The sequence below is a fragment of the Phascolarctos cinereus genome, unplaced genomic scaffold (assembly GCF_003287225.1).
Source record: "Phascolarctos cinereus isolate Bilbo 61053 unplaced genomic scaffold, phaCin_HiC Scaffold_9;HRSCAF=440, whole genome shotgun sequence".
Classification (NCBI taxonomy): domain Eukaryota; kingdom Metazoa; phylum Chordata; class Mammalia; order Diprotodontia; family Phascolarctidae; genus Phascolarctos; species Phascolarctos cinereus.
In genome coordinates, this window is record NW_027556402.1 from 65,383,512 (window position 1) to 65,410,749 (window position 27,238).

Sequence of the window (27,238 nt, forward strand, 5' to 3'; positions counted from 1 at the left end):
GTGTGTGTGTGTATGCACATATATACATACACATGTATATAGATACACATATATAAAGCTGTATTTTAATACAGATTTACTTGCTAATCTTGTTTATCTTATGCATTTAAAAACATTTTCTTGAGAAGAGCTCCACCAGACTGTCCAAAGGGTCCAGGACACAAACAGGGTAGGCTATTTGATGTGTAAGTTTCCATCTAAATCTCGCCCTTTGCTGATTCTATGAAATACCAAGGAGGCAGCTCCAGAGAAGGAAGCAGACAAGAATGTGAATCCTGATATCTGACCCTGTGACCCAAAGACGGGGAGCTTCTGGTCCCTGGGGTGGATGGAAACCCTTGGCATGAGCTCCATCTGCTCCCACAGCATAAGGGTCCAGAATCTCAATGGCAGCAGGCCCAGACAGAGCAGCACCCAGATTCAGAGCATTTTTGCCTCTGGCCAGCAGAGCAAAGAAAGAAAGCCATTAGGCAGCATGTGTTCAAGCTCCTTCTGCAAGAGCACGTAATCAGTTTTATAGCCTTGGCATTTAAAGCCCTCAGCAATCTGATTATGGCCTCTCTTCCCAGGCTCATTACAAATTTGTCTCTTTCACATAGTCTAAGGTCTAGCCAAACTGGACTTCCTTGTAAACAACATTCCAAGTCCTGTCTAATGCTTTCATACAGGCCATCCCTCCCAAGGCCTGGAACAAAATTGATCCTCCTCACCACCTTTTTGTAATATCGGATAGATTAGAAACATAGATACACAGATAGACAGACAGAAAGATAGACAGATGAATGAATGAATAAATAAACAAACATTTATTAACCATCTACTATGTAGGAGGCTTGGTGCTAAGCTCTGGGGACACAATAAGAAGCAATTCAGTCTCTGCCCTCAAGGATCTTACAATTTAATGCAGGGGTGGGGAACCTGTAGCCTGGAGGCCACAGTTTCCCCAACCCTGATCTAATAGATCCCTGGGCCCTTGCAAAATTTGGCTCATATGTTACATTGAGGCTCTTCCTGACACCTCCACAAAATTATTAATGTGCCTCAAATTACATCGCATTTAATATCTCGTATATACTTTGTAGGAGCATGGAACAGGTAAAACATCATAAGCTCTGGAGTCAAAGAACCTATATTTAAATCCCAAATCAGACATATATCACATGTGTGGCCTTGAGCAAGTAAGTCACTTAATTTCCTGGAGCTTCAGCTTCCTCAAAGAATAAAATCAGGGAGTGAATTCAGGTGTCAAACGCATAGCCCTCAGATCATAAGCTGCCTCAAAAATAGATTAAAATGTAATTAGGAAATAATTAACAAAATAAGTAAAAATTACAATGTAAATAAATACTGGTGGTTAAATTTTGGTTTTCTAGGAATATTTGGCCCCCAAGGATCCTTTTATCTAAGTGTGACACCAATGAATTAGATGACCTCTGAAGCTTCTTGGAAGTCTAGAGCTGTGATTCTGTGATCTACTTGTGCTCTTTTCCCTGATAGAACAGAGGCTCCTTCTGGGTAGGAACTATTTCACTTTTGCTTTAATACTCCCAATGCATGGTACATAGCTTGCTGGCTGACTAATTAATCAGTTTCAATATCATTTCCACTCCCATACACTGAAATCCAGTCTTTTTTTTTTTTTAAGGGAGGCAATTGGGGTTAAGTGACTTGCCCAGAGTCACACAGCTAGTAAGTGTTATGTGTCTGAGGTCACATTTGAACTCGGGTCCTCCTGATTCCAGGGCTGGTGCTCTATCTACTGTGTCACCTAGCTGCCCCCAGTCTTTCTTTCTGGTCCTCACATACAACATTCCATCTCTGGTCTTCATTCCTTGGCACTCTGTTTTCCGTATTTGGAATGAATTCTCTCCTTACCCCTACCTCATTACCTATCTTAAATATGTAATTTGAGCATCCCCTTCCCCTTCCTGATAAAGTCCTTCCTGAGCCCCCCCAACCACTAGTGTCTTCACTCCATATTCATTCCCCTTAGGTTCATTCCATACTTATTTACAGAGGTACTTATTGTCTCCCACATTTGAATACAAGCTCTCTGACGACAGAAATAGTTTAATTCATTTTCTTTGTGGCTTGGGCCCTGCCCTATTGCCTAAACACAGTGTCTGGCACACAGTAAATACTTAATAAATTATCTTAATAAAAGTATCAGGTACTTAATAAATTGATTATCACCCCCTACTCAATAAAATCCAATGATTCCCTATTGCCCCGAGGATCAAATACAAAATCCTCCATTTGGTATAACTCAGGCATGCTCCTTAACTTAAATAATTAATTAAACTAACTTAATTTAAACCTAATTTCTCTACCCTAGGTCATAGTAGGGAGTTCTGACAAAAGGTGATCTACTGGAGAAGAAAAGGGCAAACCACTTCAGTATCTTTGCCAAGAAAATCCCACAGACAGTCCATGGGGTCACGAATTGTCTGACATGATTAAACAACCAAAAATAGACCTACTGATCATTTGGAGAGAAAACAATAATATCAAGCTGATTTCAATCACTATAACTATAGGGTACCCAATCTCAGCCAGTTCCTCACTTCTACTTAGCAGTTAATTTTTCTGCAGTACTCTTACTGACTCCCCACAGCAATTAAAAAACAAAAAAAATTTTTTTGAGATTTCTCTCAAGTCATTAACTCCAATCCCCAACACACAGAGCTAAAGTCCTGCCTGTCTGCTTCATCATGACAACTTAAGTCATCAGACTGCATTTCTTTCAACTCCCCTGTTCCACTTAGCATCATCATCCATTCTCTCCTCTTTCTTTCCAGTCCTGGAGAAAGAGGTATCCTGACTCCTAGCTATAGCCAATTCTTCTGATGACTGATATGGATACTTCCTCCTCCAAAAAGAATATAACCCCCTCCACACCTCATTGTGTGCAATTCTTATCCATATTTTCCCCCATAGGTCCATAAACATTTATTAAGCACCTACCATGAAAGTGCTGGAGATTAAAAAAAAGAGAGAGAGAGGTAAAAGGCCGTCCCTGCTCTCAAGTTGCTCAAAATAATGAGACAAAAAGCAAACATATACATAGAAACAAGGTATTTACAGGAACAATAGCAAATAATCAAGAGAGGGAAAACCCTAAAATTATGAGAGGCTGGGGAAGGCTTCCGGTATAAGATGAGATTTTAATTGGGACTTAAAGGAAGCCAGGGAAGTCATAGGCAGAGATGAGAAGAGAGAGTATTCCAGGCATGGAGAAACAGCCAGTGAAAAGGCCCCCAAAGAGCAATTGTTTGTGTCACTGGATCAAAGGATACCTGATAGAGAATAAGGTGTAAGAATCCTGGAGAGGTAGGAAGGGGGTAAGTTATGAAGGGCTGAATTAAGAATTAAACAATCTGGAATGGTACAAGTGGGGAAAGGGGAGGGTAGGTTAGAGGTAGGAAGAAGAGAGGAATTCTAAGATGCTGGTTAGAGTCATTAAAGTGGCAGCCCATAGAATCGAGTCTGGGTATAAAGGCAAGTGAAGCCAGATGGAGGCAGGAAATGTGTTGGGATCGAGGTAATGAAGGTTATCATGAGTTAAAGGGCAGATTTAGTGAGAGTGAGTAGCACAAAAAGTGCAGTGGAAAAATCGCCCAGGGCTACAGTTTGGCAAGGTATGATTGGCAGCAGAGCAGAGAGGCTAGAGACTCAAGGAAAGAGGACTACGTATAACTGAACTCATTAGCAAGAGGGTCAGGAAAATGAAAAGGAAGTCAGAAGAAGGGGGATGGATTGAGAGAACAAGGTCGATTGGAGAAGCTAGAGTTTGTGATGAGGATGAAGAAAAGATTTAGGAGAAATGAGGAAAAGGGAAAATAAGAGAGGAGCTACAGAGTTAAAATCATGAAGGTAGCAGTGCTTTGGAGGATAGAGAGTGAGAATGTAAGTCCTGAGGGTGGAGGAGGTCAATGAACTGGGACCCAAGACTGGGTGAGGAGACACCAACAGGTGCACTGAAGTTACTGAATAGGAGAGCAGGGTTGGGGGTGCAGGGAAAGATGTGAGTTTAACAAGGGCAGAAAGGGAAAATTCTCAGAGGCCAGTAAATGATTCTATTAAAGGTGATCTACAGATAAGTGGAGCGAGCCCCAAAGCAGAGGACTACACAGGGTTAGATGCCATTCCTCACACTATGGCCCCATTGTGCAAATGGGTTCTCATGGTTTGGTTGGTGTTTCTTTTTTCTTCCCTACTTGGGGCTGAGCTGGTCTACTGCTGAGCCAGGGCCTCCTCAAAGGACCAGCTGTAGTGCAGAGGAACAACAGAAGTTATCACTGAGAGCCCAAGAGAGCCACTCCCTTTCAATGCCTGTCAGCATCTTGGGCTACAATACTCAGGGGTTAAGAGACTTGCCCAGAGTCACACCGCCATCACTGAGGGGCAGAACTTGGGTCTTCCTAACTCCACCTCCAGCTCTCTATTCACTGGCATCCGGGTTGTGCTGTGGATAGAGAGCAGGTGGTAGAGTCAGGAAGCCCTGAGTTCAAATCCAGCCTCCCACACTTACTAATTGTGTTACCCTGGGTAAGTCACTTACCTGCTATTTAACTCGATTTCCTCATCCGTAAAATGAGGATGATAATACTATCTACCTTCTCAGGGTTGTTGTATGAGGATCAAATGAGACACTAACGGTAAAGCACTTAGCACAGTGCCTGGCACATAGTACACACTGTACAAGTGTTAGTAAGTATTATTATCAAGTGACTTGCCTAGGGTCACACAGCCAGTATGGGGGAGAGGCCGCAGGTGATCCCAGGTCTTCCTGCCTCCATTGCCAGCTCTCTATTCAATATGACAGCCAGGTGGTACAACTCATAGAGTGCAGGCCTGTAGTCAGGAAGACCTGAGTTCAAATCCAGCCTCAGACACTTAATACCTGGGTCACCCTGGGCCAGTCACTTCACTTCCATTTGCCTCGGTTTCCTCATATGTAAAATGGGGATAATAATACCACCTACCTCCCAGGGTTGTCTCGAGGATCAAATGAGATAATAACTGCAGTTCCTGGTACATAGTAGGTGCTATATATATATATATATATATGAGCCAGAATTATTATATATGAGTAATCTAATTATTATAATAATTATAATTATATAACTATATAAATAAAATAAAATATAACATAATTATGTGATAGAATAAAATAATATAATAATGACATAATATGATAATATAATAATTATAATATTACTTATTATGGTACACTACCTATCAAACAGAAACCACAAGTACGTATTTAGAGCCAGAAGGGACCTCAGAGGACATGAAACCCATAACTTCAATTTCACTAGTGGGGAAACTGAGGCCTAAAGGGGCCCAGGGACTTTACTCCAAATCCCAACTGGCATTAAATAGCTGACGTGAAATTTGAACCCAGGTCCTCTGGCATCAAATCCTGCTCACCGTCCACTGTACCATGTTGTATGTTATATTTTAAGGAGAAAACAAAACCCCTCCTTCAAACAATCCCTCACCTCTGGGCACTCGAGAAAGTAAGCAGGTGCCCTTCACAACCAAGTACCTTTCAATCTGCACTCATCAGCTATAATAGGAAAATTAACTATTCCAGCTGCCTCAAGGAAGAGCTGATTTAATTGAGACTTCATTAAACGACAAGATTTATAGACTTCCTCTCTTGCCGCTTCCCTCACATAGCCGGGCCCTGGCTGCTAATGGCCTGCGGTCATGGGCAAGCTGGGCGCTGAACGCGCTATGAGTGAACGTCAGGTACCTTAGCTGCTTCAGGAACTCAACGTCAGAGTTGCTGTTAATGAGCTTGATGAACTCTTCATAAGAAGGAGCATACGTGTAGGCTTTCTTGTGGTGCTCATTCACCTGTTCTCTGTATTCCAGCTGGGCCAGTAGCATCTGGTTAATATAATCAGGGTCACTCAGCAACTCCACCACAGGCTGCAAGACTGAAGGAAACAGAAGGCATTGAACCGTCATCCCTTTTTTGTCCAGTTTGTTTTGTTTCTTAATAGACATATAAACCAACATGCACATTTCAGGCTTACTTTTTGGACACACATGTAACCTAAAGTTAATTTTTTGGCAGGGATCAGACCTATGATTTTATTGCTTTAGGGCAAATTTTCCTTACCAATGCAAGTCTCTGCATGCTACAGTCTTGGTTATGTGGGTCATTAAGAATTTAAGTGACTTGCCCAAGGTCCCACGGCCAGTTTGTGTCAGAGGCAGGACCCGAACCCAGGTCTTTCTGACTGCCCCTATCCACTGTACCAGGGTGCCTCTTCTAACATAGCTAGACAGAGCAATCTCTTTGTTCATCTAAAATGAATAGATGCCATTTTAAAATAAGATTAATTAAGAGCATCTAAAATGAATAGATGATGTTTGAAAATAGATTAATTAATAGCATCTAAAATGAATAGATGCTCTTTCAAAAAATCCTCACAAGCAGGCTCTCACCCATCCAATGAAATGATCCAGGGTGATCTGTCCATCTCTGGATGTTCTACCAAACACTGACATAGCACTTTCTCCATTAAGAAACAAAGATAAGGGTGGGGGGAGCAAGGAAAGAAGTTGCCAGGATCCCACACTCCTCTGCTAAAATGTTCCTCCTCTAAAATCCATACATTGAAATCTTTGATTATGCCTTAAATGAAGATTCCAGATATTTTAATTAGCCTAGTGTGCCCAAATATAAGGGCCGACACTCTTATGACACACCAGTAGAGACTCCAGGCTAATTTCATTTGTGACTACAGAACAAGAGAAAAGACAGAATATTAATTGGGTATAACAATTCACTTTACTGTTCTCAGATCCAAAAATGTCCCTTACGTTTTTTTAAAGGTGCTGTGGGTTGATTACCAGAACACAGAGAAAATGATGCACCTCAAACCACACCGTCTGCAAACGCATAGTTAAACATTTCTTTTATCTGCAAAGTTCCAGGTTGCTCACTGGCTGGTTTTTCAACCATCTGTCTCTGTGTCACTGATCCTGGCAGAGACTAATGTATATAATGGTGGAAACAGTGCATGTAAAAATAATGCCTAGGCCAAGTGAGACTTCCCAGGTCTGACAGCAAAGAATGACTCCCTCTCTAAGGGCATGCAAGGAGTAGAATGTAGGCATGAGTTTATTGTCAGAAGCGGTTAGTTTTACTTAAAGGTACTTCTGCTGCACAGTAGAGGAGAGTTGATAATGTATTATTTATTTGATTGTCCATTTATTTTTAAAGAGAAAGGGCACTGATTGAAAAAAGAAAAACAAAGTTTTCCTCCTAATTAGTTGTGTGACCTTTTCTCTGAGACTCAGTTTCCTCATTTTTAAATAAGAGGACTATATGCTCTTTCCCGCTTCAAAATACTGAAGTAACTGGAATCTTTTGGAATTGTACAGAAAGTTTATAGATTGAGATTTTCTTTTCAAAGACTCCTGCCTTTTAGTACAAAATCTTTTCTCACCTAAAAGTGAAATTAAGCAAACAACAGTTTAGCTGTCTACTGAAATTCCAGGCTATGATATGTTTTTCTTAAGTAAGGTACTTTAAGGGTTTGCCTTTCTTTTTTTTTTTCTTTCAAGCTGAGCATTTTGCCATGCATAGCTATTCATTCTATTTCTTTTAGAGTATATATAAAGCGCTGTAATGTTCTTGCTCTTTAATTTATCTTGCATTTGTATAAACCATGAAAAACAAATCAAGAAGCTCCAAGACCCACCACTGCCAATGAAATTCTAAATCTTACAGTATTTAAATGCTCCATCAGGACTGGATTCACATGGGTTTCCTTACCCTGACATTTATGTCTGTATGACCTAGGGCAAATCACTTAACCCCTGTAGGCCTCAATTTTCTCTTGTATAAAAAGAGGGAGTTAGACTGGATGACCTCTGAGGTCCCTTTCCACTTTAAGTCTAGGATTCTGTGTTAATTAATGCCCCAGCAGACACAAAGGCTATCATGAACCGCTACTTCCCTAAGGAGGACAGAAGGAACACCTCTGTCATTTCAAAATAAATAAGAGGATGGGTTGTTCACTTGACCATCTGTCACTATCTATTTTTACATTTCTCATGGATGTCCAAAGGATGCTCTCTTTGCCGCTCTATTTCCACATGAAATTTTCTGGAAATTTGATTTTCACACTTCCAAAACGAGAGTACAAGGTGAGTGTATGTGCCATAAAAAGTGTTATCAACACATTTGTATGCACAGAGATCTAGTCATCTAAAAGCAATCTCAATTGTATAAGTCTACCTTTTGTTGTGAGAATTTCTGCAAGGACTATGCGCAAGCTGAGAGATTGGACATCCTTTGAGGGGAGGAGACAAAACACGAGAACCCGAGAACATGTTTGTAGGAACCTTACTTCTTCATCCGAGTTCCTTAAGCATGCATGTAATAAAAAGGGCCTCGGCTGCTCTTCATGTCTAAAAATAGAAGGAAAGGGGGAGTGGGGTGGGAGAAAATTGTGGAAGTGAGTCATCTAAAAGGACAGTTTGTTATTTGTACATAACGAAAAAGAAGCTGCCCAAATGAGCAAAACAGAAACATATTTGAAAAAATATTTTTCTACATGTGACATTTTACCAATTTTTTCTTCATGTGACATTTTACCAATACCTACATTTCCTTAGGTCAAAATCCCACTTCTGTCACTTACCACCTGGATGACCTTAGGTCAGTTGTTTAACCTTCCTGAAATTGAGTTTCCTGTTCTGTAAAACGAGGGGTTTAGATTTAAAATGGGAAACTTATCTAAGGATAGGCTAGCTCAGATTACTCTAGCCTCAAGCAACTTAAAATTTTATTTTTAGTTCCAAATTCTCTCCCTCCCACCTCTACCTCCCCAACTTATTCAGAAGGGAAGAAAAATAAAACTGTTATAGACATGTATAGTCAAACAAAATAAATTTAAGGAAAGGAAAGAAAGGAGAGGGAGAGAGAGAGAAAGAGAGAAAGGAAGGAAGGAAGGAAGGAATAAAAAGAAAGAAAGAAAGAAAAAGAAAGAAAGAAAGAAAGAAAGAAAGAAAGAAAGAAAGAAAGAAAGAAAGAAAGAAAGAAAGAAAGAAAGAAAGAAAGAAAGAAAGAAAAGAGAGGGAGAAAGAGAAGGAGAAGGAAGGGAAGGGAAGGAGAGATGAGAAAAAATATGCTTTAGTCTGCACTCTTGAGTTCATCACCACTCTTCAATATTAGGTGGGCAGCATGTTTCATCATGAACCTTTTGGTTCCTAAATTTTACAAAATTGTTTTTATAAAATCTTTACAACATTGTTACTATTGTATAAAATTATTCTCCTGGTTCTGCTTACTTCATTTTGGATCAGTTCATAAATGTCTTCCCAGGATTTTCTGAAACCTTCCCCTTCCCATTATTTCTTTTACAGCACAATAGTATTCCATCATATTTATACACCATGAATATAATAACTTATTCAGTCATTCCCCAATGGATGGATACTCCCCCAATTTCCAATTCTTTGCTACCAGAAAAAGAGCTGCTATAAATATTTTTGTACACATGGCCCTTTTCTTCTTCTTTTTGTTTCTTTGAGGAATGAGCCTAGTAGCAGTACCACTGGACCAAAGGATATGTCCAGTTTAATAAGGAGCTTTTGGAGCATAGTTACAAAATTGCTTTCCAGAATTAGCCTCAGGCATGACCATGCTTAATGACTACACTTAACGGCTTTTCCTCAGTCCTTATTCTTTCTGACCTCATGGAAGGAGGACTTTTTTTTTCTTTTTGTTAAATAATTAATTTAGTTTTAGTTTTCAACATTCATTTCCACAAGATTTTGAGTTTTAAATTTTCTCCCCCTCCTTCTTCTCTACCCTCCCCAAGACAGTATGCAATCTGATATAGGCTCTAGTTATACACTCATCTTAAGCATATTTTCACATTGGTCAAGATGTAAAGGACAATTAGAACTAATAGGAGGAACCATGAGAATGAAGCAATAAAACAAAACAACAAAGGAAAAGGACAGCAAATACTATGCTTCCATCCGCATTCAGACTCCATATTTCTTTCTCTGGATGTGGATAGCATTTTCCATCATGAGTCTTCTGGAGTTGTCGTAGATCCTTGCATTGCTGAGAAGAGCTAAATCTATCAAAGTCATTCATTACATAGTGTGGCTGTTATTATGTACAATGTTCTCCTGGTTCTGCTCATTTCACTCAGCATCAGTTCATGTAATTCTTTCCAGGTTTTTCTGAAGTCCGCCTGCTCATCATTTCTTACAGCACAATAATATTCCATTACATTCATATATCACAACCTGTTCAGCCATTCCCCAGTTGATGCACATCTCCTCAATTTCCAATTATTTGCCACCACAAAAAGAGCTGTTATAAATATTTTTGTATATGTGGGTCCTTTTCCCATTTGTATGATCTCTTTGGGATACAGCCCTAGAAGTGCTATTGCTGGGTCAAAGGCTATGCACATTTTTATAGCCCTTTGTGCATAGTTCCAAATTTCTCTCCAAAATGGTTGGATCAGTTCACAACTTCACCAACAATACATTAGTGTCCCAATTTTCCCACATCCTCTCCAACATTTATCATTTTCTTGTTTTGTCATGTTAGCCAATTTGATAGGTGTAATGTGGTACCTGAGAGTCGTTTTGATTTGCATTTCTCTAATCAATAGTGATTTAGAACATTTTTTCATATGACTATAGATAGCTTTAATTTCTGGAAGGAAGACTTCTTGAAATTCTCTGCTGCCTTAGTTTTGGTGTCATGACACCTATTTCTCTGTTTGCTCTTTTCCTCCTTCCCTCTTCCCCCATATATTTGTGCAGTCCCAAAAGCTGGGCTCTGGATCTCTCTCTTCATTTTGCACTTTTTCCCTTAGTGATCTCATCTACTCCCTTCTCTTCAATTCTTATCACTCTGTGGATGATTCCTGAAGGTATATCTCCAATCCCGAACTACTTCCTGAGTATTACATCCACATTTCTCACACTGGTCAAAAGACCTCTAGAGACCTGGATCTTCTACTGGCACTGCAAATTCAAAAGATGTTTGACGGTCCGCAAAACCATCCCACCTCCTGGTGTTCCTATTTCTGTTACCATCACTACTATTTTCTCATTTTCCCCCCCTTTTTTGCATACTTTGGTTCTAAAAGCAGTAACAATCAACAAAAACAAATATTGAAATGCACAAACAAAAATAAAAAAGACAGCACATGAAACCACAAACTCCATTATTTACGTGTTGGTTTTGAAAGGTGTACATTAACTGTACTTCCCCCCAATTAATGGCATTTTATTTTTTTCCAATTACATGTAAAGACAGTTTTCAACATTTAAGATTTGGGGTACCAAATTTTTCTCTCTCCCTCTCCTTCCTTCACCCCTCCCTAAGACATCTAGTAATCTGATATAGGTTATACATGTACAACAACTTTAACAACATTAACTTCATGTTGGCTTCCACATCTCCTTCTGATAGTGTAAATTTCCCTTAGATTTTTTTGTTGCTACCATTTACATCATTAGTGTCAGGATACGGATTGTTCTGATTCTGCTTGCTTCATTTTGCATCATTTCAAATATATTTCCCCATTTTTTTTGAAGTCTTCATACTTTTACTGTCTTATGGAACAATGATAGCCTGTAAAGCTCATGTTACATGATTTGTTCAGCTGTTCTCTAATTGGTAGAAATGAGTTTATCTTTAATTGCTTGCTAACATAAACAGTATTGCTATGAATGTTTAGGTCTTCTTTTCCTTTCAATAACATCTTTAGAGTATAATAGGGGATTCACTAGGAAGTAGCCAGGCGGCTCAATGGATAGAATGCTGGGCCTGGAGTCAGAAAGACCCAAGGTAAAATATGGCCTCACTTATTAGCTATGTGACTCTGGGCAAGTCACTTAACCTTTGTTTGCTTTAATCTACCGGAGAAGGAAATGGCAAACTACTCCAGTATCTCTGCCAAGAAAACTCCACGGATAGTATGGTCCACAGGGCCATGAAGAGTTGGACTCACTGGGTCAAAGTTTGTGGCCAGCTCCTGTATCTTGCTATACTGCTAGACAAAAAAAACCCTATCAATTCACAGCACACATCCCACCCCCCACCATAGTGCCTGTTTCTTCACAGACCTGCCAAACATGGAATGTTATTTTTCTTAACTACCTTTCACAATTTGATGGGTCCAAGGTGGTATCTTCAAGTTGTTTTCATTTGGATTGCTCTGATTATTACGGAGCTTAAATATTTTTTCAGGTGGTTAATGATATTGGCGTACCTTCTTTTGAGAACACTCTGCTCATAGTCCATCCCCACTCGCCAGGTAACTAGGGGCTAACCTAAGCATCTTGCCATCTGCACTCTTTTCCTCCCAGTGACCCTCCATGCTGGCCATCCAGGGAGCTTCCCCTTTGTTCCCACATTCCTTGTCCCACTCAGCTTTGGAACTCGGGACTCTGTCCTGGGGCTGAGCTCTCTTGATTGGTATATGGGAACAAATATCAATTCATCTAAGCTACTGGATCTTTGGACTGGTCCAGACCATACTTCCAATTCCATGCAGTCACCCACTGGGAAACTGGAGCCTTTTCAAGCATCTTGCTATCTGCCCTGCCACCATATCTATATTCTACCCCTATTCCTTCTTTCACCTCTTGTTCTGGGAACCGTTATCATAAATCAATGCCACCATCACTGCAGGAAAGGGATTGGCAATCTACTGCTCTATGGCTCTACTCATAATCCCTGTGACTCCTCACACCAAAACTCCTTTCTCTGGCCACCACTGTCCTCCTATACATGCTATTTCTCCTGACTAGAATATAAGCTGCTGGAGGACAGGCCCAGCCTCACATTTGCGTCTGTATCCTTATTGCCTGGCACAGTACCTAGAATGTAACAGGTGCCTAATAAATGCTATTTCATTCATTCATTTAACCATCTAACCATTCATCTAACATCCTCAAGTCTTTTAACCTTGATTTAACTAAACTTTTGATGTCATATTCTTATTAGAAATATTCACAGCTAAAATTTTTCCCTAATGTTACCTTCCTTTTATATTTTTTGATGCATATTGTTTTTTTAACACTAAACTTTTATAAAATGAAATCCATCTGTTTTGTCATCTATAATTTCTAATTGTTGAAGGTGGAAATTCTCATTACACATCTGTGATAGATATGTTATTCTAATTTCTTTTTTTTTATATCTGGACTATTAATCCACTTAAAATTTAATGTAGTATATGGAATGAAATGTGGATTTAATCTCACTTTTGTCATACTGCCATGTAATTTTTCCAATGGTTTTTATTTAATAATGATTTTCATCCCCAATATTTTCTTATCTTGGATTTCTCGATTACTACCCTGTTATATGCCTTTAGTCCTAATTTCTCTATTTCTCTATCATCGATCTATTTTTTCTTCAATATCATATAATTCCCAAAATGAATGCCTTTCTCCGGTACAAAAATAGGTATACACTAGAAATAATGAACATGAAAAATTTAGTGAAAGAAGGGGAGACACATATGAACTGACACGGAGTAAACATTACAAAGCAGCTACATGGCACAGGGGATAGAGTGCCAGGGCCTGGAGTCAGGAAGACGTGAGTCTCAGATACTTATCAGCTGTGTAACCTTGGGCAAGTCACTTAACATGTTTGCCTCAGTTTTCTATTCTGTAAAATATGGATGATAATAATAGCACCTACTTTGCAGAGTTTTTGTAAGGATTAAATGAGATAATTGTTAGGCACTTTTCGTAGCGCCTGGCACATAAGTACTATATAAATACTAGGTATTGTAGTTATTTGATAACATTTTGTCATTATTGAAAAACTGTATTTCTCTTCATTGATTTCCTCTGTTTTGCGGTTTCTTTTCCACAGAAATGCTAATGGTTTTTATGGATTTATCTCATACCCTGATCTTGCAAAAGCCATTATATCAAGCTTTTGTGTGTGTGTTTCTTAGATACTCTAAATATGCCATCATACCTTCTTCAAATACAAATATTTTAACCTCTTCTTTGCCTATGAATATTCATTTATTTCTACTCTAGTTATTGGTAGCATTCCTAAATGCTAAAAATCAATTAATTACATTTCCCTTTTGAAGCTATAGGTTGATAAATGGAATTCTTTCCTTCCAGAGATGTCATTTTATCAATACAAGTATTCTTCTCACTAATGCAGATCATAATTCAACCATGTCTTAGCAGATGGCTTCCTGAGTTGTTCTGGCCAAACCTGGTGACCAGCCTTCTGGTGATGAGTCTCAGCAAGTTCAGCTAAGCCCATCCTGAGAGGGCAGAAACACAACCTATCCCAGTAATTGAAGCATTTTGAGTTTTGGGGAATATTCGAAAGCTTGCACTCCACAGGCATCTTTGGGAACTCACAGTCCCCTCCAAACCTCCATGAGGCACTGGAAAATTACTTTAGTAGAAGCTGACAAATATTTTCAAAAATGGAAATTAACCCAGTATCTCAAAATTCCAACATGCCAAGATATTCGAGTTGAAGCCTTTTAACAATAGTGGAACAAACACTATCTGCTCCAAATGATGCAGCTGGAAGGCATCTATACAGACAAGTAATCGATACAGGATGGTTTTGATTTTCAAAAAGGAAAAAAAAAATTCTCATTTCCAGAGGGAAAGAATTGTTCCCAGGAGCTCAACGAATAAGGGAGAAAACACTAAACTTCCATTTCTATATATTTCATTCCTCAAAAAAACCCTAAAACCGTAAGGGCTTTTTTCCCCCTGGAAATATATCCAATAGTAACATTTTTTCATATCTGAAACGAGTGGGTTAAACCACATGATCTCTGAAGTTCTCTCCCGAACTAGCATTGTCTGACTCATATGCGTGGGATGCTTCTGAGTGGGAGTGGGTGAGCAAACACCACCAAAAGGATTTCCATGTCCCCCTCTGTACCTGGAACACCTGAAAACCAGCCCTGCAGAAAGCCAATTAAACCAACAATGAACATTTATTAAGGTCAACGCTATGCATCAGGCACTATACTAGGCCCTGTGCCCTTTAGCAGCTTATAAAACTTCTTGGCAGTACAACAAATTGAAAATCACTCCATAAGTTGAAAGTACATGGAAAACAGAAGTAAAGAAAAATTATGTTGACTTATTTGGCCAGATTCATTAATAAAAAAAGTAATTATGTAGTAAGGGACAACGCAAAACATTTACCAAATTGATTCAGGTCTGCTGAAAAACGTCTTCACTCTTTAAATTCTAGTGAGGTTGTTGGTTAATTATACACATGCTGGAAAAGTCTATAAATCTGTGATTGTTTGCATTAAATTTTTAGAAAGTTAAAAATTCTGGCCTCTCAAAGCAACATGAGATAGTTTAAAAAGAGCAATGGATTTGGAGTCAGGAGTTATCATTCAATCATGTCTGATTCTTCATGACCCCTTCTGGGGTTTTCTTGGCCAAGATACTAGAGTAGTTCCTTCTCCAGTTAATTTTAGAGATGAGGAAACTGAGGCAAATAGGGTTAAGTGACTTGCCCAGGGTCACACAGTTAGTGTCTCAGACAGATATGAACTCAGGAAGATGAGTCTTCCTGAGTCCTAGCTTGGCCCTCTATGCACTATGACACCCTACAGCTGACCAAGTTAGGAGACCTGGGCTCAAATTCTGTTTACTACCTAGGTGACGATAGGTAATTCATTTAACTCACTGAGTCTTAAGTTCATCATCTGTAAAATGGAAAAAGTAACATACTACTTCACAAAGTTGTTAATGAGAAAAGAACATTAAAAACGTAACATATACACAGATCCCTATGTTGTAGCAAAGATTTAGAACTGGAAGGAACATTAGAGTTTTACAGTAAAGGAAACTGAGGCCCAGACAGAAATGACTTGCCCAAGTCACATGAGTAATATACAGCAGAAAAAGAATTTGAATAGTACTAACTACAAATCCTTAACTTTACATTTCACCAAATTACCAACTGTTACCCTTCTCTGCCTATTAAATTTTCATTCATCCTTTAAAACTTAACTCAGATGCTACCTTCTCTCCTCCGTGAAGACTTCCCTGAAACCTCTAAATCAGGATCAACCTTTCCCCCTTTGCATCATATAAAGCACTGTTTTTCACATTCCTGGCGCATTTATATATTGTTTTGCATGATAGTTATCCATCCCTGTGGGATGAGACCCCTACCAATTCCATTATGAATAATGTTGCCTGTGGAAACTTGGTATCTTCCCTAGTATCTAGGCCAATGCTCTGCAAGTGGTAATGAATGTTTGTTAAATTAAAATGAAGCCAGGATAGTTGAACTGTGGGGGCAGCAAGCAATCATATCGAAATGCACCAACCTCTGTCCCATTCTAAGGCTGGCTAACTGTAGGTAGCTCATAAAAGTGGACAGGGAGAAACAGACACCTTAGCCTGGTGCTCTAGGATGACCCATTACAGCCCTCCTTTTGAAAGCTGGTTTTCCAAAAAGAAGGGAAAGAGAGATTCAGGTGAGACGTCTTCACAGTCGAATACCCACATTTCTTGGGTGGCTAACCCTGTATGCCTGGTTTGGTGGGTCCCTGTAAGGAAAGTGAATGTTCCTGTGTGTAAAGTGGATTTGTGCTATTCTTTCTTACAGTTTTCTTCCCAGGATCCATAGCCATAATAATCCCTACTTTCCAGGTGTTAGATATGAGTTCTCACGATCATGGTTCAAAATAGTTTCTACTGCTCAGTCGTGGTAGATACAGGGGTGAAGTGATGTAAAATTGTGAGGCTATTGCTGGCAATATGCCTTCTTTGTCTATTGCCCTATGAAGCAAATGGACATTAGTCAGTGACTGGGGAACCCCTAGGGGTGAATGTGCAGGCTGAATGATTGGCCCTCATCAAGGCTTGGGAGGGGGAATCGGTGTGCTTGCCTCAACCGGCCCCCATTGAGGCTTGAGGGGATTTAGGGGAGTGCACAAGTTGTACTGGTCTTGGTTGACCCCAATGAGACGAGAGCTAGTTGCTCCCTCTTCACGCCGGCCCCTGCAAGAAGGGTTGTTAGGGAATGCTGTAGGAGTTGGCACTCTCATTATCAGCAAACTCTCTTTCAGAAGACTAGACTAGAATAAAGTAAGCTTATTTAACCCCTTATTATGACTCCATTCCTGTCTTCCTGTCTGACCAGATCAAAAGCAAACCTCCTAGTGAGAGTAGAAACCCTCCTGTGTCTCTTTCCTAAGAAATGGTGTAGTCGATGCATTTATTTGCCCAACAGTTCCCAAGATGGAGTCTTAACCATTGGATGAAGATACCCTGGATCTTAGGCACAAAGAACTCGGAAGGGCTGAGCACAGATGACTATACCACAAACTACATTGTTCCTGGGCAATACCTTCTGAATCTTTACCTTGCCCTCTTCTCTCCAGAGTACCCATGTACAAGGAAGCAACAGAAATCTTGCAGGGAAAGGCCACAGGACTCTGACATCCAGAAAACATTGGCAGGATACCTAAGAAAGAAGGAACTCCACAGTGTGATGTTTAAAAAGTCTGAGAGACACAGTTTGTGGATAATTAGTCATTTTATTAAGAGGTCAGTGGCACTCTTGAATGCCAAAGATCCTCATAGTAGCAGGTTCACAGCTTATATGCCCTTGGAAAAGTGGGTATTCCTGAGGGTGACAGTTAACTCTAACTGGTTAACAATGAATGAGAAAATGAGTATTACCAGTAGGGGCTGGGCTATGGTCCAATGACAATCTTGGGGTATGTGACACGAAGCATCCAAATCTTGGTCAAAGGAATTCATCACCCTCCATATCAGCCCTCTGACAAAAGGGAGAATCCACATTTTCCTAGACCTGAGTAAACACAATGAGCAGAAATCTACCCATTTGCCTAAACCAGGGGTGGCGAACCTGTGGCCTTAAGGCCATATATGGACTTCTAAGTACTCTGAGTCCAAGTTTTACAGAACAACTCCTTTTTTTAAAGGGATTTGTTCTGTGAAGTTTGGATTCAGTCAAAGGACTACATGTGAAGACCTAGAGGGCTACATGTGGCCTCGAGGGCACAGGTTCCCCACCCCTGGCCTAAACTTAGAATTTTTTTTACCATCTTTGACTAGACCTTAGCCTGGGTAAGTCTTTGAGCAAGATTTCCCACACTGGTTGATTTCTAGATGAGAAAGTAGAAAAGGGGAAAAGCCTTGGTCCTAATTCAATAATTAGTTATTAATATAAGAAATAATGTCTCTCAATAGTAGGTATGATAGCTTGAGCTCCTTTCTTCAAAGTGCACATTCATTTACGGAGGCATGACCCACCCAAGGAAGCTGTTACACTAGCAAAAGGACTCATTTTTTTTTACTATGTGCCCAAACACTAGTTCTTGGTATCTTTTTTACATTCTCACATTCAAATGCCATCTCTAAATATCACACACGCAGTTTCTCTAAATCAGTTTTCAAGGTGTTATAATGCTAAGCAGTTCTTAATACAGTGTTCTATAAGAAGAAACATGAATTACATTTAACTAAAAATTACAAAGTGTTCAACAATGCTCAAGATAGTTGTAAAAACTGATTTTTCTCATAAGTAACTACGATGCTGAGAATATTTTCATGTGAAAAGCATCTGCTATGGAAAACCAATCCCTTTTTAAAAACTGATTATAAAATTAGAAACAAAATACATCCATACAACTGTACACCCAACCCCAGACCAACATGCATTCTTCTTCTGAACCCAAGTACAAATGAGAGGCACTGTGACCCGTTTGAATGTTTTGATTCCCAACCCAACAAGAAGAAACAGAAAACAAAGGCCCTGGGTAACTTTTTTTCCAGCTCAAAGGTATTACCTGGCATGGGCAGCTTTAAGGTCACAGAAATGGGTGAGCAAAGTCTTGACAGCATCACTGCAGACAACTTTCACCACATCCACATGACTCAGTCGGTGGCGCAGCTGTTTGGCGACTTCCCAGAAATCTTCGGAGAGCAGGTGGTATAGCTGCCCCTCATCTCTGCTGAGGTTCCCATACCAGGACAGAATGTAATCCCTATAACTGTAGTCGAACACTGACGAAGGAAAAAACAAAACCATAGATGAAACTGGGCAATGCAGACACAGCAGAATCACCATGACCATTTCTAGAGGTGTCCTATCACCTCCTGAGTGCTTACAGTACACAGATAGTCTAAAGCAACACACAGATAGTCTGTGTTCTGGACTCCTTGGGCAGTCTGGAGAAGCCCATGTGCCCCTCCTCAGAATATTATTTTTAAAACATGAAATAAAATCCATAGGATTACAAAAGAAATATTATATGGAAATAGTTATCAAAACTTTTTTTAATGTTTTTAAAAATTTTACAGATGCCAGGTTAAGAATTCCTGGTTTAAAGCCAAATTAGAGGAAAAACTCAAGTTGTTCCCTTATGGGTCTTTCAAAATAAGAGAGCTTAGGAAAGCCTGGTGGTATAATGCGAATAAAGAGATCTGACATCTCTCGAGAGAAACTACATCTGTGATCTTTGAAAAGTGTCTGCTTCAGTTTGGGCATCAGTTTCTCTATCTTCGAAATGAAGGATGTGCATTATAGGACTATAGGATCATAGATTTCTTGCTGGAAGGGATCTTTGAAGTCATCTTGTCTTATTTTACAAGTGAGGAAACTGAGGCCCAGAGAGATTAAACGACTTCCCCAAGCCCACGTGGTTGGCAAGCAGCAGAGTTGAGATATGGATCCAAGCATCTAATTCTAAATCCTGCACTCTTCCAACTGAATAATAATAAGTTTCTAGCATTTATATAGTGTCTACTATGTGCATGGCACTGTGCTAAGTGTTTTATGGATATTATCTCATTTCATTCTCACAACACTGGGAGGTAGGTACTGTTATTATCCCCATTTTACAGATGAAGAAACTGAGGCAAACAAAGGCTAGGTCACTTGACCAGGGTCACACAGCTGGTGAGTTTAAATGTGTGAGGCAGTATGATGAGCCTGTACTAAAGGACCAAGCCCATTAAAGTTTTATATCTTCTCCAGCATCTAACCCAATGATCCATAACGAATTCCTCTCTGCCACAATATTCCATGACTTGCTTAAGGAGGGATATTGTTAGTGTAGACCACAGTCTCAGGATGTCACAGATGACTCTCTCCCTCTCACTTTCTCTAGCAGTGAATAGATCCCCTCTTCCTCTTATCTTTCTCACAGATTCAGGTCAGTTTCTCTGCTAGAGTGTCAGTCAACTGACAAACATTTATTAGGCACCTACTATGTGCCAGGCACTATGCTAAGTGCTGGAGATACAAAGAAAGGCAAAAGACCGTCCTTGCCCTCAAGGAGCTTACAGTCTAATGGGGGAGACATCATGCAAATAACCATATACAAATGACATATAGTGGCTAAATTGGAAGTGATCAACCAAGGAATGGCATCAGAATTCAGGGAGATCAGAAAAGGCTTCCTGCAGAAGGGGGGGACTTTATGTGGGATTTGAAGGCAGTCAGGGAAGCTATACAAAGATGGAGGGAAAAGCATTGACAATCTGTCTCCTGAAGGCTACCAGCTCTATCGACAGCTGACCCAAGAGGCTGTGCGTGAGCAAACGAGACAAATGAACGGAAGAGTGAAATTCAGGACTGAACATTAAGAACATATCATCCTGTCAGGGCTCAGGAATACAGCAAGGTCCAATTCTGCATGGAGCACAAGGCAAGCAATCTGGCTTATTATTCTAGCCCCAGGAGTTGTGGGACACCAGGGACTGACTGAGGTCACTGAAAAGGAAACTTTGTGATGATTAAAACTTTGTGATTCACAATTCTGTGTCTGTTGGTGTCTGCCTGTCCCAGCTGTACCTTCTCAGAGTTCACACTGCAAAATGGAATTGGGGTCTTTCTAGGTCCAACACCAAGCGTACCCTGGCCACTGAAGCCCTCTACTCTAAGGTCCCAGAAGAGAAGCCACTGAGACAACTGGTAAGGTGTCCTTCTTGCCTGACTAGTGGACAGACCCTGGACATACGCTGGGGGGTCCAGCATAGGCTGAGGGACAGGGAGAGGCTACCGGTAGAGAGTGGGGGTAAAAAGAAGGGAAGATCCTTGCTCAGAAGTATCAAATTGGCTGTCAGAGACCATCTCCCCTACCTCACACACCCAGGAATGCAGGTTCACTTCAGTCAGAGCTCTTTATTTGGACTCCCTACATTTCCATTTCTTGGTCTTTAATAGATTCCGTTGGCTCTGAACTCTGGCAGTCAGCCAAGCCTCTCACCTTACTCTTGGCCTCTTGAACATTGGTGGACTGCAGACCATTTAATAATAGACTGGCCTGGCCTTAGGGTGCTGGCTGTCTCCAGGCTTGCCTCACTATGTGCCTGTCCAGGAGTTTCTGTAATCATTGGCATGAACCAATCCTGCATTATCTCATAACATTTATCGTTCCAGCTCCAAATAAATGGCTTGCAGTGGCCACGGCAGGGCTACCTGAGCCCAGCAGAAGGCTCCAAAGACCTCAGAGCTGTGGCAACTGTTAGCTCATCCTTTCAAACTAACCATCCCATAGGAAGCCTGGGAGACACTAAAAGGCACACATTTCTGGATGAGACTGTCCTTGGAAGGGAGACACAGAAACCCAAGTGGCATCTGGGTGCCCTAGACTTTTTCTCCAAGCAAATGGAGACCCTCATGGGGCTCCTGGCACAGTGAAAGTTGCTTATGGTTCTCTATCCACCAGGATTCCCACAGACTGAGGCCTTGATTCATGTATCATGGTCTCTATTAGGACTACTGGAAGACTTTCAAAAATTTCCTCCCCAGATCAATGGGCTCCAGGATGGGAACGTGGCTACAACAGACCAGACCTTTCTGTATTTGGCATGGAATCCACTTGTTCTGGTAGATTCATTTTTGGAAGAATTATTTACACCCATGTGGAATGAATTAGCTTGAGTGAAAAATGACACTAATCTTTCCATACTTATTTGACAAGAGATGCACGTTGACTCACACCTCAGGTCAGAGCCAGCTTGCAGACCTTTTTAGCACTTTCCCAACCCACCAGGACAGTGCTCCCTTCCTCTGCCATGCCCAATCAACAGCAGGCTACAGACATGACCTATGTTCATCTATGACTTCTGGTAGACATGACTGAAACATGGAATGTCCTGTGATACAAAAGATGTTCCAAGGCTTGCTAGAAAACTCTTGCCAAACCCACGCCATCCTCTTAGAAAATGGTTACATTAGACTCCTTCATTGGCTTATTTCCTTTGTCAGGGATAAAACTCAAGAAAGACAGCTCATATACCTGTGTACTAGCTTTCCAAGATGATGGGGATCACCAACATATATGCGAAAGATATTTTCATATGAATGTATATGTAGAGGTTATATCAGACGATCTCAGGGAAAGGAAGAAAATTTAGAACTCAAAATCTTATGGAAATGAATGCTGAAAACTAAAAATAAATAAATTAATTTTTTAAAATAAAAAGATATTTTCAGGCTCCAGGTCTCTCTCTCTGATCTTCCCTCCTCTGACCCCGGTAAGAAACCCTAGTTCTTATCACATTCATAAACTGCTACACTATTCTTAAGGCTTCTGGTACAGATTTACGTCATGGTTTATCACTCCTTGTTCCCTCCCCTAGCTCACCTAAGAGACTAGGCACATAAATCAATATCTTAATAGCAATTAATGAAACAATATCTTAATAGTCATGCCTCCTACCATTAGAACGACTGGGCTGCTCTATTGCCCACTCTGTCATCCAATTTTGTTTTCCAAACAGAACACGACCTTCTATATGAGCAATAGCTTCCAACTATGCTTTTTCTCATAGTTTTTTTCCTATAATTTAAAGTTACTGTTGTCCAGGAGTTCTTAACTTTGTAAAATTCTCAAACAGTCTGGTAAAAGCCTCTGGACCCCTTCTCGAAATAATGATTGCTGTTTACATCCACAATTGAGAGAAGTGCTAAATTTCAGTGAAAGATTATAGAAAATAAAGACATAATTCTGCTCTTCCCCCGCCACACACACACTGACTTCTCAGAAATCTATCCATAGACTCATGGACCCTATGCAAAGAACCCCTGCTATATACAGTCAGTGGAAAAAAATCAGGGGAAAAAAATAAGAGCAATCCAAGAAAATCAAGAAAATTATGAAAAGAATGTCAACTAATTTGAAACAGAGAATCAAAAACTTAAGGAAGAAAATAATTCCTATTTGGGCAAAGGGAAGCTAATAACATTCTAAGACACCAAGAAGTAATAAAACAAAATTAAAAGAATGAAAAACTAGAAGAGAATGTGAAACATCTCATCAGAAAAACAACTGATCTGGAGAACAGACTGAGGAGAAATAATATAATAGTTGAACAACCTAAAAATAATGATTAAAAAAAAGAATCTTGATACAGTATTACAAAAAATTATCAAGGAAAATTGCCCTGAAGTTCTAGAACAAGAAGGCAAAGCAGAAATGGGAAAAAAAAAATTACCAATCACCATCTGAAAAAGATTCCAGGAGAAAAATTTACAGGAATATCATAGTCAAGTTTCAAAACTCCCAGGTTAAGGAGAAAATATTGGAAGCAACAAGAAAAAAACTATTTAAATATTATGGAGCTACAAGAAAGATTACACAAGACCTAGCAGCTACTACGTTGAAGGACCATAGGTCTTAGAATGCCATACTTCACAGAGCAAAAAAGCTGGAGTTACAACCAAAGAGAAAATACCCAGCAATGTTAAAGTATAATCCTGAATTTAAAAAAAAAAAGGACATTTAACAAACTCAAAGACTTTCAGGCACTTGTGACAAAACCCCCAGAACTTAATGGAAAATTCAACATGTAGCATCCAGGAGAAATATAAGGTAAATATTAAAGGCCAATTATAAGGGATTCAATAGGGTCAAATTGTTTACTTCTTATATGTGAAAATGGTATCAATACTCTCTTATGACTATCATCATTATTTGGGTAGTTTGAAAGAAAGGCTTGGGTTGATCTGAGAATGGTGGAGCGATTCTAAAAAAAGTAAAACTGTAGGGAGTGATAAAAAGGAGTTATTATCTCATACAAATGAGGCATATAAGAAAAAATTGATACAGAAGAAGCTAGTAGGAAGAAGAGCGAGTAGTGCAGGAACCTTACTCTCATTGAGAATGGGTTAAAGAGGGAACAACACACACACACACACACACACACACACACACACACACACACAGAGAGAAGGGTAGTATAAAAGTCTTCAAAATTCAGAAAGAAATAAGAGGGAAAGGATATAGGTTGGGGGAGAGGATAAGGGAGGGACTCTTACAGGGGTGGGTAGGTTAAGAAATAGGAGGGCAAGGTAGTGGGTAGAAGTAAAGTAGAGGAGTGAGGAGCGATGAGGTAAACAGAGTGAGGAGGATAGTGAGGAAAAATACGAACGAGGAAAATACACAAGTAATTATAGCTTAGAATGGGAATGGGATGTATTTACCCATAAAATGAAAACAGATGGCAGATTAAAAATTTGAATTCAACAATACGTAGCTTTCAGGAAACAGTATAAAAAAAGAGATACATACAAAGATAAAATAAAGGGCAAGAGTAGAATTCATTATGTAAAAAAAGCAGGAGTCCTACTCATGATCTCAGACAAAGTAAAGTTAAAATAGACTTAATCGAAAGAGAAAAGTAGGGAAACAACACTGTCAGCAGTTATTCAATATTATTTTAGACTATTTAAAATAGACAGTATAAAATACCTGAGTATAGCTGCCAAAACAGACACAGAAACTATATGAACATAAACATAAAATACTTTTTATACAAATAAACTCAGATGTAAATATCTGAAGTAATATTTATTGTTCATAGGTCGGTAAAGCCATATAATTTTTAAAATGACAATTTTACTAAACTATTCAATGTTATCCCAATTACATTACTAAAACATTATTTTACTGTGTTAGAGAAAATAATAACAAAGTTCATTTGGAAGAACAAAAGGTCAGAAATTTTTTTTTAAAACTGGGGAAAAAAGATGTAAAGGGAACAGATTCAGCAGTATCAGACCTTAAACTATATTGTAAGGTGAGAGCATTGTTTAAATGTAAAATGGATAATTTTGATCATATTAAATTAAAATTTTCTTATATAAATAAAACCTATGCAGCCAAGAATAGAAGGAATGCAGAAAACTTGGGGAAAAACTTTCATAGACACTTTCTCAGATAGGATGTTATTAGGTTGGAATATTGTTGTGACGTAGGAAATGATTTAGCAAAAACATGGAAAAGATTTGGAATTATGAAGGAAGATGCTATCCACCTTCAGAGAAGGAGATGACAAGTGGAAATAAACATAGTAGTCTTACATACATGTGTATGTTTATAGATATCTATGTATAAGTGTGTGCGTGTGTGACACACACACACACACACACACACACACACACCCCCATGTTTAATTGTAGCCTTCTTTAGAGTGAAGGGGAGAGGAAAAATAAAGTAAAAACTGCACAACAAAGAACAAAAGAAAACCTAGAAGGAAGCAAAGAAAAGCTAGGTAGCTCGGAAAATAATTTGTAGTATTTATTATGTGGGTTTTCTTCAAATGGAAATATATTGTTTTATACTGAATCCTCTCTTATATTCTTCTGTGTACATGACAATTTTTTTCTTTTCTCATTTTGTATCTAAGCTTAAAGATAAATTTAAAAATTTACCAAAATATCTATAGCTTACATAGCTCTTCTATTCTTCTTCTAATATAACTCATATTCTTCTTCTCCATTCATTCTGCATCAGCTCATTCAAGTCATTCCATGTTTTGTTGATATCATCTATTTCCTCCTTTCTTATATCACAGTAGTACTGTTCATCATATTCATAAACTAACTTATTCAGCCATTCTTCTAGTGCTGTACACCCTCTTAGTTTGTAGATGGTTTTGGTTTTGAGGGGCTTTTTCCCACCACAAAAAGAGCTACTCTAAATATTTTTATATGACCTATTTCCAATCTTAGCTCCATCTTCTGATCTATTTCTATACACCCCACTGTCTCTTTTTCTCCCTCCCTACAGTTTCCCTTTTCATTCTAACCTCTTCTATTTCCGTCACCTGACCAATGAAGAAAATCAACCAATCACAAGGTATCAGGTCTAATCACTGAGACTTCAGGATCTTTTCAGCTAGGTTTTTCCTCCCCTTACTTCCTGCTCAAAGACTCTTTATATGTTCTTTAACTTCTTGGCTTGGTCCCTTCTTGGATTCTTGAGACGACAGCAAAGCTGACTTCTGGATTACTGAAATGTTACTGAATATTGTTTATTGCTAACTAATAGGTATTTATAAAGTTTGGTTTTTATTTCCATGCAGTTTTTGATCTCTAGGAATCCTGAAGAAAAAAGAGGCCTATGTTTATCATACACTTAACATTTCATGTGATAAATCCAGCTGAATTGTGGATCTAAAACCAGCTGTTGATAATAAACCAAAGCATGTTAGAGCCAGAAGGCATCTAGGGATAATCCAATCCAACAACCTCATTTAACAGATGAGCAAACATTCTCCATCTACAATTCCAAGGTTTCATAAACTGGTCCTTGAGTCACTGGTTCAGAAGCTTATGAGGAAGGGTAACTTCAGATTTCCAAGGGTGGTGAGGGGGTGACAGGGAATCAAAGTGTTAGTTAAGCCACCACTCAGGATTTATGCTTGCTTTAATATTCTGTGGTTGTTTTTTCTCTCACCCGTATCAACCATCAAGGTAAATCTGGGGAGTTTGTAACTTCCCAGAATTTCCAAAGTGACAGACATACATCCTCAACATCCATTTACAAATCAGTATCTCACAGTGGGATCTCCTAGCTTACAACATATTTTTTATTGAGTCATTTCAGTCGTGTCCAGCTCTCCATGACCCCATTTGGGCTTCTCTTGGCACACAGCATCAAAGTAACAGTCATACACATATAGAATTCTGGAAGGATTAATACCTTTACTATCAGGAGAAATGCACAGAGAAAAATAACACCCTGCTAGCTCAGTGTACCTCGATAGCCACACACTCAAGAATAACTGGACAGAGCTGACACTTCAACTATATTTTCATTCATTTGACCACTATTTATTGAGATACTTGTGCAAACTGATCCTGTACTTTACACAGTCCATATGTAAAGTATCGACCTTACTATCTGCTGGCCAAAGACAGGATATGAAGCCAAGAATA

The 27,238-nt window shown here is 39.3% G+C and overlaps 1 protein-coding gene across 1 annotated transcript in view; it reads right to left on the bottom strand.

The window, feature by feature from the left end:
- The window catches only part of SNX25 (sorting nexin 25), a 272,281-nt gene that overhangs the window by 165,895 nt on the left and 79,148 nt on the right, over positions 1-27,238 (bottom strand). The window contains 3 exon segments of the mRNA XM_021007602.2: positions 5,762-5,948; positions 8,264-8,436; positions 18,855-19,071. Coding sequence (XP_020863261.1) covers positions 5,762-5,948; positions 8,264-8,436; positions 18,855-19,071 — 577 coding nt within the window.